The sequence below is a fragment of the Helicoverpa zea genome, chromosome 28 (assembly GCF_022581195.2).
Source record: "Helicoverpa zea isolate HzStark_Cry1AcR chromosome 28, ilHelZeax1.1, whole genome shotgun sequence".
NCBI lineage: Eukaryota > Metazoa > Arthropoda > Insecta > Lepidoptera > Noctuidae > Helicoverpa > Helicoverpa zea.
The window spans coordinates 1,362,619-1,374,785 of record NC_061479.1 but is presented as its reverse complement, the minus strand read 5'-3'; the positions used below and the strand labels follow the sequence as shown (position 1 = coordinate 1,374,785).

At 41.8% G+C, this 12,167-nt stretch overlaps 1 protein-coding gene across 1 annotated transcript; it reads right to left on the bottom strand.

Annotated features, from left to right (window-relative positions):
- Positions 1 to 847: 847 nt before the first annotated feature.
- On the bottom strand, positions 848 to 7,604 carry LOC124643824. The gene is made up of 6 exons (XM_047182931.1): positions 7,510 to 7,604; positions 6,835 to 6,863; positions 6,454 to 6,523; positions 2,943 to 3,055; positions 1,752 to 1,757; positions 848 to 1,005 (listed from the first exon to the last, which is right to left on the bottom strand). Exons 1-6 carry the CDS (start codon positions 7,602 to 7,604, stop codon positions 848 to 850), a joined length of 471 nt encoding a protein of 156 aa, XP_047038887.1.
- Between the last annotated feature and the right edge of the window lie 4,563 nt (positions 7,605 to 12,167).

The following is a 12,167-nucleotide window of genomic DNA, read 5'->3' as shown; positions in this document are numbered from 1 at the left end:
TTCTTATTTTCAATAGCATTTTGCATCAAATAGTGTGCGGTCAATTTTTTTTCTTTATTCAATTATCTCAATTACAAAGTCGAAGCATTTAAATATAACTAAATTTGTTAATTTTAATCAGTCTCCAATTACCTTTGTTGTGTAATTAACACCAATTTGAGATTGAAAACCGTTAATTTTTAACATTTAGTGGTGATTATTAAAATTGTTATAAGTTTAAATTTAATTTAAGTTAGTTGGCAAGGGATAATACTGTCAGGTGAGCAAATTTTTTTTCTTATGTTGTTCTTAATTAGCCATGTCGACTATCACATAATTCATCCATCGTTTCTCCGGTTGTCCCCTCCTGTATACTCATTACTTTCCACATAATATCACATGCCCGTACCACGACAGCCGATTTCCACATAGCTGGTCTTTTACCGGTGCCACTTTCAAACTTCCTCTTATATATTCATTCCTCACTTTATCCATTCGCGTAACACCACACGTTTCTCTTAACATTTTCATCTCCTTGTGGGTTCCAAAAATTGCATACAGCAACCACAAATATTGTGCAGCAACCCAGAGAGGTTTAGCCAGCTTTTGCAATATAAGCGAAAAAATACGTTACGACATCCCATCAGATATCTATAATATTATTAGTGTTTTCCTACTATATTATGCACGTACTATACACATAAACCTTCCCCCTGAAACACTCTACCCGATAAAAAAACCGCATGAAAATCGATTGCGAAATTTTGAAGATTTAAGCGTACAAAGGGACATAAGGATTTAGGGACAGAAAAAGCGACTTTGTTTTATACTATATATTGATTCAGTAAAACAAAAGAGGAAATATTATCTATTTTAATTTAATCGGTCTCTTTGGTTGGAATTTTGGTATGTATGTGTAAGGGGCCCATTTTTTGGCTCTGGCCAATATAGTCTTAGGGTTCCCTCGTGGAAGCAACACCATCTCTTTCAATTCTTCGCAGTCACCTCTGTGTAGCAGATGCCAACCTGTGGACGATAATATATTAATCCGTGCCTCTGTAATATCGGGTGTGTCGTACCTAATCATGTTAAATGCGTTAATATACTAGTTAATATAATACAAATGTCATGTACAATGTCGATTAACACAAAGAAAAGTACGCAAAAAAAAATATATATATATTTTCGAAAATATAATGAAAATGTGCGAAAATTAGAACACCATATAGGAGTCAGTACGAAAAATGACTCCTGTGGCTCAACCAATAAATGGATCAGGTTTTTTTTTTTTACAATTCGCCAAAGAATATCATAAAGTATATGTGATAGATTTTATGTGATTAGGTACGACACACCAGATATATGGGAAACCTTTTTTTGTTTTTACCCCTAAGGCTCCGAAAGTACCTACTGCACCGATTTGTAAAATTATTTCACTGTAAGAACTTATGTATACGTATATTCTTGAGTAACATAGGTTATATTTTATCCGGGCATGATTAGCAGTTTCCATGGGACGCGTGTGAAACCATGGGAAAACTACTAGTTTGAAAAACAAACTTTTATGATTGCACGTAAAAACCGTGATGTGGTCTAAGATTATTACAAGACTTTTCTTCCAAGTCCAAATACAGCTAAGTATCATACTATGTTCCATCATGAATTACCAATTCCTGTCTTCCGGCTCCATCATCAGATCAGTTGGACGATACCATGAGGGGTGTTTTACACATCAGTCCACTAAGAAAGTGACTAATAAATAATATACTTACTCGGCTCTGTAAATAAAAAACAGTCAATTAATCAAAAAGGAAATATTTTAAGTAATTTTAGCTATCTATCTATAGTAATGTTATAACGAGAAAAGTCGTGGTGGTTGTAGTGGGTAAAGAACCAACTTCTCAAGTATGGTTCAATTTCAGGTCAGGCAAGTGCCAATGAAACTTTTCTAAGTTTGTTTACACTTTCATAGACACCAATGGCTGATAAAAATGTGAAGGAAAACATCTTGAGGAAACCTGGATGTCTGAAATCACCAACCCGCATTGAGCAAGCGTGGTGATTAATGCTCACTCGAACCCACACCCTCATACTCGAGAGGTTGATTCTTTTCCCACTAGGCCACCACGACTTTTTTTGTAAACATACTGTTTTTCAATAACAAAGAACTTACAAACAAGCCTATTTTTTAACCTTTACTAAGGTGCATGTTCGTTACCCTTCATAAAATATGAATATTTATGTAAAACACTAAAGTTAAGGTAACCTTTGAAAACAAATGGTATAATTACGCACTGTATAATATTAGGGCACATGTAAATAATACTACTCAAACTCGAAAACATTTATTCAAATTAGGACATTTTTTCAATCATCAGTTAACTTCTAGCTGAGGAATAAATATGGCGGTTTGACATATTTATTTTCTATTGTTTTCTATATACAAAAGCTGTCAAAACGTCAAACATATTCTTTAGATAAAAAGCTGGCAATTCGGAAATTGGCCCTTGGATTACTAAATCAACACTTTTCGAACGTCAAAAACAAAAGACAGCCCCCAAAACGCCCGCCCTTCACCACTTCCTATGTGTTTTTGCTGGGAGAAGAAGTGGTGGAACAAACTCCCCATGATTGAATAAATGATTTTTAATGTTGAATTAATATAATCATCGGCACGAATCTTGAGCGCTGACCTTCACCTGCGCAGAAGTGATTTATTGGGTCCCTTTTGTGGTATGAAGTGAGACGCGGGGCGGGGTAAAGCGGCGGTGCATCGCGTCATAGCCGTCACTCGGGATTGGTTCTTTGCTAATAAATCAAGATCAAGATTCGTGCCGATGATTATAGTAATTTCTTACTTACGTCTTTTATACGAACGCAACTTACGAGTATTTAAAGTCGTGATTATATGTATTAAAATATAACATTCCTATACTTAAGTAAGTTTTATTGACCATACTTACTGATTTGTGTGTCGTTACAGTTCACGTGATCTAAGTCACAGAGGTTAGTAAAATTCCTATATTCATTTTGCCACTTTTTCGTATTGTAACGATGAGCACAAATTTTCCCGTACCTGATAAAAAAGGGGTAATGTTATCAGTTTTTTCTTCTTAAATAAAATCACTACTAAAACATTGAAAACAGACATAAAACTTTAGGTTAAGGGTGCGTTTACTTGGTACAAGTAGCTTGCGCATGTTGAGGCACATGCGCAGGTTACATGCGTTTTAAAAACGTGCGGGTCCAGGGACTCGCGCATGTACCAAAGGAAAATACCCACCCGCGTGCTCTTGTCACTTGCGCGTGTTAACTTGCTCCAGCTAAAGGGCTTATTACACTTGACTAAATTCAGTAACCTAATTAGGTTTGTCTAATTAGGTTTCTAAATAATTAAATGAAATTTACCTTCCTAAATGCGATTACATTTGTCTGAATTTAGTGACTGAATCATTTAGTCGACTAAATTTAGTCAAGTGTAACAAGCCCTTAAGTGCACCGTGTAGAGACTTTTTAGTCGGCCGACAATATAATCGGGCGCTTGATAAGTACGGAAATGTATGGTATACCTCAGATATTAGATTGACTAAATACTTTCATTGAATTCTCGGTATTCTTAAAAAAATATATCGTATGCAATGTACTAAAAATCGAAGTTGTGGTGGCCTAGAGGGCAAAGAACCAACCTCTCGAGTATGAAGGCGGGGGTTCGATTCCAGGTCAGGCAAGTACCAATGCTACTATTCTAGGTTTGTTGACATGGATCCCTTTGGGAGGCCCTACAAGGCGGCACGCAACAAACTGCGCCCGTACGGTCCCCCAGTTGCCGAGACCCTCGAACCGTCGTTACTGGATGGGGTTGTTCAGTCCCTGTTTCCGCGCAGGGACAACTTCACTCCACCCGTGATGAGCGCCCCGCAAGGTGCGGCTCCATCGGCCGAGGAGGTCCCGCCGGTTACGGAGGACGAGGTGGAGAAGGCAGTCTTCTGCCTCAGGGGGAAAAAGACGGCCCCAGGTCCAGACGGCGTTCCCGCAAAGGTGGTGGCCATCACCGCCTCCCAGATGGGAGATAGGTTTCGGGACCTCTTCAGTGCGTGCCTGACGTGTGAGAGGTTCCCAAAGCCGTGGAAGGAGGGCCAATTGTGCCTTCTTCGGAAGGAAGGGCGGCCGGTGGACTCTCCATCGGCATACCGACCCATCGTTTTACTGGATGAGGTCGGTAAAATGTTCGAGAGGATCCTCGCTGCCCGTATCACCAGGCATCTGAGCACAACTGGCCCAGATCTAGCGGACGCTCAGTTTGGTTTTCGAGCTGAGCGTTCGACAGTTGATGCCCTGTCCCGACTCAAGGGCCAGGTGAGGGAGGCGATGGATGCGGGAGATGGACTGCTGGCTGTGTCATTCGACATAGCCAACGCCTTCAACTCAATTCCTCACTCCACTATACTGGAGGCCCTCCGCTTCCATGGGGTGCCCCCGTATCTGCGGAGACTTTTGGCTGACTACTTAAGGGACCGTACAGTCATCCTTGTGGACAAGTCGGGCCAGCTCCGACGTTACGTCGTCGAGTCCGGTGTCCCGCAGGGTTCTGTTCTAGGGCCACTCCTGTGGAACATCGGATTCGACTGGCTTTTGAGGGGCAACCTCCCCCGTGGCACTTCTGTCATCTGCTATGCAGACGACACCCTTCTGACTGCCCGGGGGAGAAATTTTGGAGAGGCGGCCAGCTTGGCCTCGGCGGGCGGTTCTCAAGTGGTGGACAGAATCTCCCGCCTAGGGCTGACGGTGGCGCTGCACAAGACCGAGGCCGTGTTCTTCCATGGGTCTCGGCAGCACCAACCGCCCGACGCCCATATCCATGTGGAGGGTGTCCGCATTGAGGTGCAGCCCCAGATGAAATATCTGGGCATAGTCCTTGACAGTAAGTGGCGCTTCAGAGCACACTTCAGCGGCTTGTCGACGCGCCTGATGAGGACCGCGGGCGCCCTCTCATGGCTCCTCCCAAACATCGGGAGGCCCGGCGACCAATGCCGGCGTCTATACGCCGGCATACTCAAAAGTATGGCACTGTACGGGGCCCCAATCTGGGCAGACTCATTGTCCAGTCGGGTGAACGCCGCTGCCATCCGCAGGCCACAAAGGGTCATTGCACAGCGGGTGGCGAGGGCGTATCGCACGGTGAGCTTCGCGGCGGCGTGCGTTCTGGCAGGAACCCCTCCCTGGGAGCTCGAGGCATGGGTGCTCGCCAGAGTGTACGACTGGACGGTGGCGCAGAAGGCGCTAAACCGGCGCCCAGACCCGATAGAAAAGGAAGAGGTGCGTGAGGAGGCAAGGGAGGCAATAACACTGCACTGGGCCGAAGACCTTGCCTCGGCAACGTACGGGCGCTGGACGCTGGATGCCGTCGGGCCTGTCCTGAAGGGATGGCTCGATCGGCGGCACGGGTGCCTTTCGATGCGTCTGGTGCAGGTGCTGTCCGGGCATGGCTGCTTCGGATCGTACCTGCACCGGATTGGGAGGGAGGAGAATCCACAGTGTCACCACTGCGAAGCCACGGTGGATACGGCAGAGCACACACTTCAGGTGTGCTCATCGTGGGCTGAACCCCGCCGCGCCCTGATGGCAGTGGTCGGGAACGACCTCTCGCTTCCCAGCGTGATTGCCGCCATGCTGGGAAGTGAGGAGGCATGGGAAGCAGTAGCCTCCTTCTGTGAGGACATCATGTCACAGAAGGAAGCGGCGGAGCGCATGCGGGAGAACGACCCTCTCGCGGTGCCGCTCCGCAGACGAAGAAGGGGCAGAAGACGACAAACACGACGTCCGTCCCCATCCGCCCCGGGGGGCGATCAGCAGGCTACAGGCGCGGGGGCGCCACCGCCTGCATCACAAGGATCAACCCCTGCGCTCCGGCCATTATAAGGACCCTTCTCCACTAGGGGGAGGTATGAGGGGCCTGCCGTAAGGCGGGCAATCGCCGGTGGGGGACTGGACGCCATAGATTCCCAGACCCCCTCCACTCAGGCGAGGTCGGAGTGCCGCTGGGCCTTTTTAGTGGGTATACCGGAAACGATTTTACCGGGGAGTCCCACATACCCCTCTCCCGTCCCCCGACGGGAAGGGGATGCGTAATAGCATTTTTAGCCCAGCGACAACAAAAAAAAAAAAAAAAAAAAAAAAAAAAGGTTTGTATGTACTTTCTAAGTGTATCTTAGACACCAATGACTGTGTTTCGGATGGCACGTTAAACTGTCGGTCCCGGCTGTCATTGAACATCCTTGGCAGTCGTTACGGGTGGTCAGAAGCCAGTAAGTCTGACACAGTCTAACTAAGTGGTATTGGGTTGCTCGGGTAACTGGGTTGAGGGGTTCAGATAGGGCAGTCGCTGCTTGTAAAGCACTCAACATATTTGGGAAGTAGGCTTGAAGGATGATGATGCAATGTACCAAGAATGATGATGACGATGTTACTACTTACTGTTCATAATAATGATTGCAAATCCTATCACATGTTCGACCCATGGGGTTGGTTGTAGTTCCGCGATAATCTGAAACCAAGTTTTTCTTAAATTCTTTCATTGAAGAACTGCAGACTTAGATTAGACTAAGAACCCTACCGCACCTTAAATATATAGCCCTTATTGATCTACTACCTAACACTAAAATATTTAGGCAAATAAACACACAGCAAAATCTTCAGCTTTTTAATATTAGGAATATAAGTGTTGACTTTGGTCTTTGGGTAGAAATTGGGGAGGGTGTTATACGTAGGATCATTTACCAACCTTTACCACTTCTAAATATGTCAACTTTTCGAAAATCAAGGCTTCGTGAAATTGTGAAAACTGGTTATACTCACTCTTAACGGTTGTGGTCGGAAACATCGTCCTGTAATCAAGAGTTCCCTATTAATATTACAGGCCTTTTTTATCGAGGATAATTATTGTTGTCCTGAAAAGCCTATAAGTCTTCATCAGTCTTATCGTCACATAGTACAGTCAACTTCAGGTCAGTGGAAACAGTTTTATAAGGAAATCGTACTTAATACTATTGAGTTAAGGTGCATGAGAGTTACCACTGATGTGCAGTCTACCGTACGACTGCTGGTTCAATTCACGAGTAAGCCTATAATAGCTTTGTGGATTTAAGAAACTTTCATGAAGCAGTCCGGAGTTTGAAAGTTAGCTATTGCATCTACGTGCTCACAGATGCACCCGTGCATCTGAGAGCACGTGGATGATCGTCCTGAGCCTGATCTCTCTCCAGTCGTGTTGGATTGATGTTCCGTGCTATGAGAGTGAGGGAATAGAGAGTGCACCTGTGTCTGCAAAAATGCTCGTCTTGAACTTTAAGTCCTGCTGCGCTGGCTGATCTTCTTTAGGACAACTGTCGTGGCTGACAATCGGCCTTGACGAATGTGTGTACAGTCAACTTTAGGTCAGTGGTAACAGTTTTATAGGAAAATCGTGCTTATTACTATTGAGTTAAGGTGCATGACAGTTACCACTGATGTGCAGTCTACCGTACAACTTACCTCAAGAATACCCAGTCTCCCTGAGGCCAGTAGGGTTCACCAAGACCTAATTCTTTTTCTGGCGCCAACTTTTTCTTAACAGATTTATCTTTCATAGCTTCCACAGCTTTCTTATCTTTGTAGTTTTGACGACGGCTGTTTAGTAAATAATTAATGTAATTAAATCAAACACGTTTATTCAAATTTAACAAAAGACAGCCCCCAAAACGCCCGCCCGTCACCACTTCCTATATGTTTTTGCTGGCAAGAAGAAGTGGCGCAACAAACTCCCCAGTAACACAAGTCTGTCTGTTGGGTTTGAAGAACCAGAATTTACACAGAACAAGTCAAATAGAAATATCATCATTAAATTGTAATTGACAGCTGTGTTGCTGGGAAGTTTGTTCTTCACCGCTTCTTCTTCCCAGCCATAACACTAGGAAGTGGGGAAAGGGGGTTTTGGGGTGCTGTCCTTTTGTATTTAAAAAAGGCTCAAAACAAGCCTGGTTTCAATCAACGTTTTTGATTTTGACTTTGAAAAGGTTTAAGTATTAGTAACTATTTTAGCTATGTTCTAAAGAATTTTGTGTGTCGCAAGCTTTCAGTGCTATCATCAAATGAACCCTCCCGCTGTGTGTGCAGCGTGAGGCAGTGTCAGACTCTTACTGACTAAAACCCATCATGTTCCTTCTAATAGTAGGGGAGGCAAGAGTGCTAAACCGGGAGTGACTCGAGCGTCAATGAGACCTATTAGATTGCGAAGCTTAGATGATAAGAAGAAAAAAATGTCCTGACATACACACACTTTCATCGGTGGGTGGAGCGGCTATAAACTTTCAAAAATGTAAAAAAAACAGTTGCATGGACATACTCGAGCGCGTCAGATATTAATAGCATGCACGTCGTACGTCATTTTTTAAACATACGTATATTAATCTGACTGTTTCCATGGTGGGGGTGGTCGTAGGTAAGGGTTAAAAATGGGAAAAAAAATAATTTTATCGAGCGCGACAGATTTTCAAAAGGGGTGTTAAGTGAACCAAAACGAAGTCTCTTATGCAATAATCTGACGATTTAGACGTGACCTAAACTCGTGGTCATTATTTAAAATTGCAAAAAAAAATCGCCATTTTGAAATACTCGAGCGCGTCAGATTAAGATATATATGGTTCATTTATGTACCCTTAACGTAATCATCTTATAATCTGACGATTATCTGGAGAGACTCGCTTAATCTGACAATGGAAAGTTTTTAAAACTAATAATAATCAATACTGTAACCTAATTTTCTTTGAAAAATTAACACCAATGTCGTTGTTTTTTAATTTTGTTATAATCATTATCTAAGTCGTGGTGGCCTAGTGAGTAAAGAACCAACCTCTCAAGTATGTGGATTCGATTCCAGGTCAGGCAAGTACCAATGCAACTTCTCTAAGTTTGTATTTACTGTCTAAGTTTATCTTGGACACCAATGTCTGCACAGCAAGTACTTAGTACTTACAAGACATACACGTTGTAGCACTTTGGTATTCCTTTAAAACTTGAGATATCAATAGATTATTTAGTTTTAACTTTTACACACTTTTTGATCTATATCCCAGAACGGACAAACATTTCAACAAAGCTGTCATAATAAAGGTTGTTCTAGATAAAAAGGCCTATCCAATGATATGTATGAAATTGCTATTGGCGGAGTGTACCAATCTGCTCATACATTACATACATTTCTATAATAATTACATTGAATTATAATGACATTGATAAATATACATGTGACATAAACAATACAATTGAATCTATAATAACATGGCTTGACGGAAATAATCTACGCGTAAATCTTACAAAAACTAATTTTATTCAATTTAATACATATAAGGCTCATCATCATCTGCCTAGCCTTTTTCCCAACTATGTTGGGGTCGGCTTCCAGTCTAACCGGATGACTAGGCCACCACGACTGTATAAAAAGAAGACTATAAAGAGTAATTATAGAGGACATAAATTACAAGAAGTATACGAAATGGCATTTCTCGGTATCACGATAGACAAGCAATGCAACTGGAAGGAACACGTATTTAACGAAAGTAGCCAATAAAATGAATCGTCTTCGTTAAAAACAGTATATCTGCATACTATGTATGACTTCCTGAGATTAGCGAGTTCAAACAAAAAAACTCTTCAGCTTATAATATTAGTGTAGATTATTTAAGACCCAAAATGTACCAACACTTATTGCAAATGAATTGAATTGAAAAAAGAGAGAGAGGAATAGAAACCTGGGAGGAGAATACCGGCATCACGTAGCTGCACGCTTTAAACTTTATCGATTAATTTTCCTTACTTCGGCTTACGGGAATCGTCAGATTAAAAATTTTCGTGAACGTTGAATTATTCCCTTCAAAATAAAAAAAAATTTGCCGCGCTCGAGAAAGTCAAGATGAAGTTTTTTTTTTACAAGTTTGTAACCTTCCTACTTCTTATCGTCAATCGCAAATTGTCAGATTAGTGGAATATACACTTTTTAGCATATAACTAACTTACCCTATCTTAATCTGACGCGCTGGAGAATGTCAGATGATATTTTTTTTTTACTAATCTGATCCTTTATTCTAGACACGCGGCTACATATACAGGGCTTATATTTGGTGGAGGTGTTAAATGGGGTAATAGGTACCTCCCTATATACTAATCTGCCGCGCTTGAGTAAATCCCAAAATCCCTTCTAGGCCTCCCCTACTATAAGCCTTTTATGTACCAGCGCCGCGGTAACTCTTTCGATATAATCTCCCACAGCCCCAGCAGAGATTGTATATTGTTTTCTGTAATTCTACATGATCTTCGTATGGTATTATCGTATATATCAATACATACAAACTGTCATACCTATTATTTTTAAAAAGAGTCACCATGGAGTTTCTTGCCCGTTCTTCTCCATAGGAAGCTACTTTTGGAATGGGCAACTAGAATCAAACCTATTTATAATTTTTGACGTTCATAAGTGCTTGTAAATGCCTGAATGAAATTCTGACTTTGATTTTGCCTTTGACTTTGATTGTTGTTGCATAATAAATGCTTGATCTACTTACGTATCATTTACAGTTACACCATTAGATTCATTGTTTCTCAAAAGCAATGTATTTGTATATAATATGGTTTCATTGTTAGCTGTCAAATCCAGGGTCGTTACCGTGGCATCAATAACTTCATGAATAATTTTCTCAGGCTGTACTGTATTAAGGTCACTGAAATGTGGATATAATGTAACTAGTTTAATAGTAATATTTTGTGTTTTTTTTTGGCTGAACATTGTTTATATTTGTGTTACTCATCATCTCCCGAGCCTTTTCCCACCTATGTTGGGGTCGGCTTCCAGTCTAACCGGATGCAGCTGAGAAATAGTGCTTTAAAGGAGCGACTACCTATCTGATCTCCTCAACCCAGTCACCTGGGCAACCCAATACCCTTAAACTTAATGATTGACACAAATCTACTGACTATTTAAAGTCCCTTACTCACGCCATCACGCATGAACAGCTGATCCGTTTAAGTTGAAAATTAGAGGGAAGGTAGCTTAGACCCGGGAGAGGGACATATAGGACAGTTTTTGTCACCATCTGGTTACGGGAAGCAGTTATCACGTGACGCGGGTGCAATCGAGGGTAAAAACTAATTGGTATATGTAATTCGTTCTTTCCCTTCCGTGACTTATAACAATGCTTATGTATTTACAGCATTAAAAAAAAATAGCAATTGAACTAATATTTTTCATCAAATTTATATTTCCTACCTATTGTCGACTGCCTTGATATTTGAAAAAAACATATGTTGGAATTGCCTAAGAGGTCATAAGGCTGGCCCTTAATTTATATGCTTAGTATATACCTACTTATGAACAACTTGTTACCAACTGCAGAGGTAACGGGAAGTGACCGCTGTTTTGAAAGAAAAAAAAATACATGACACATAGACAAAACAAAAATTATAGTAAAAACACCAACAAGAAAACGACCTCAACAAGAAAACACAAAGCGAGTAGGAAGAGAATACATAATATGCGTCACACCCGCGTGAACGTTTTCTTCCATTCCTTTTTCTCAGCAGTCATCCACTCTCTTCTTATTCATGACATCTTTCAGGCAATCCATCCATCTTTCCTCGGTCTACCCCTGCCTTTATATCTTTCCACATTGATACTTAACAGTCTCTTTGTAGCATGCGTTTCACAACTTCTCATCACGTGTCCATAAGTCTTTTCACTTCTAAATGCGATTGTTTGTTTCTCATCATCTGCCTAGTCTTTTCCCAACGATGTATGTTGAAGTCGGCTTCCAATCTTATTGATGTAGCTGAGTACCAGTGTTTTACAAGGAGCGACCGCCTATCTGACGAGCCTATCTATCGAGCTACCCAGTAACCATTAATAAGACTGGTTATCAGACTTGCTGACTTCTGATTACCCGTAACGACTGTCGAAGATGTTCAAATGATAGCGATTGTTTGTTTCTATACTTACAATATTGTGAAAGATTGAGATATCGCACTCTCAGGGGTGTTTTGGTTAGTATTCTGGCTTTCATCATGTGTGAGCACGTTATTTACTGTAATTAAAACGTAAATAATTAACACTTCACATAAACTATGAATCATCTAAAATACTCCTTGGCACCGCTTTACGTTAT

What these genes read in the sequence shown, in the direction of transcription:
- LOC124643824 (XM_047182931.1), bottom strand. Translation starts at nt 7,604, where the DNA reads ATGAAAGATAAATCTGTTAAGAAAAAGTTGGCGCCAGAAAAAGAATTA. An exon ending in TCCGACCACAACCGTTAAGA is followed by an intron (nt 6,524 to 6,834) that starts GTGAGTATAACC and finishes ACTTGGTTTCAG; the next exon opens with ATTATCGCGGAACTACAACC. An exon ending in TGCAATCATTATTATGAACA is followed by an intron (nt 3,056 to 6,453) that starts GTAAGTAGTAAC and finishes CTTTTTTATCAG; the next exon opens with GTACGGGAAAATTTGTGCTC.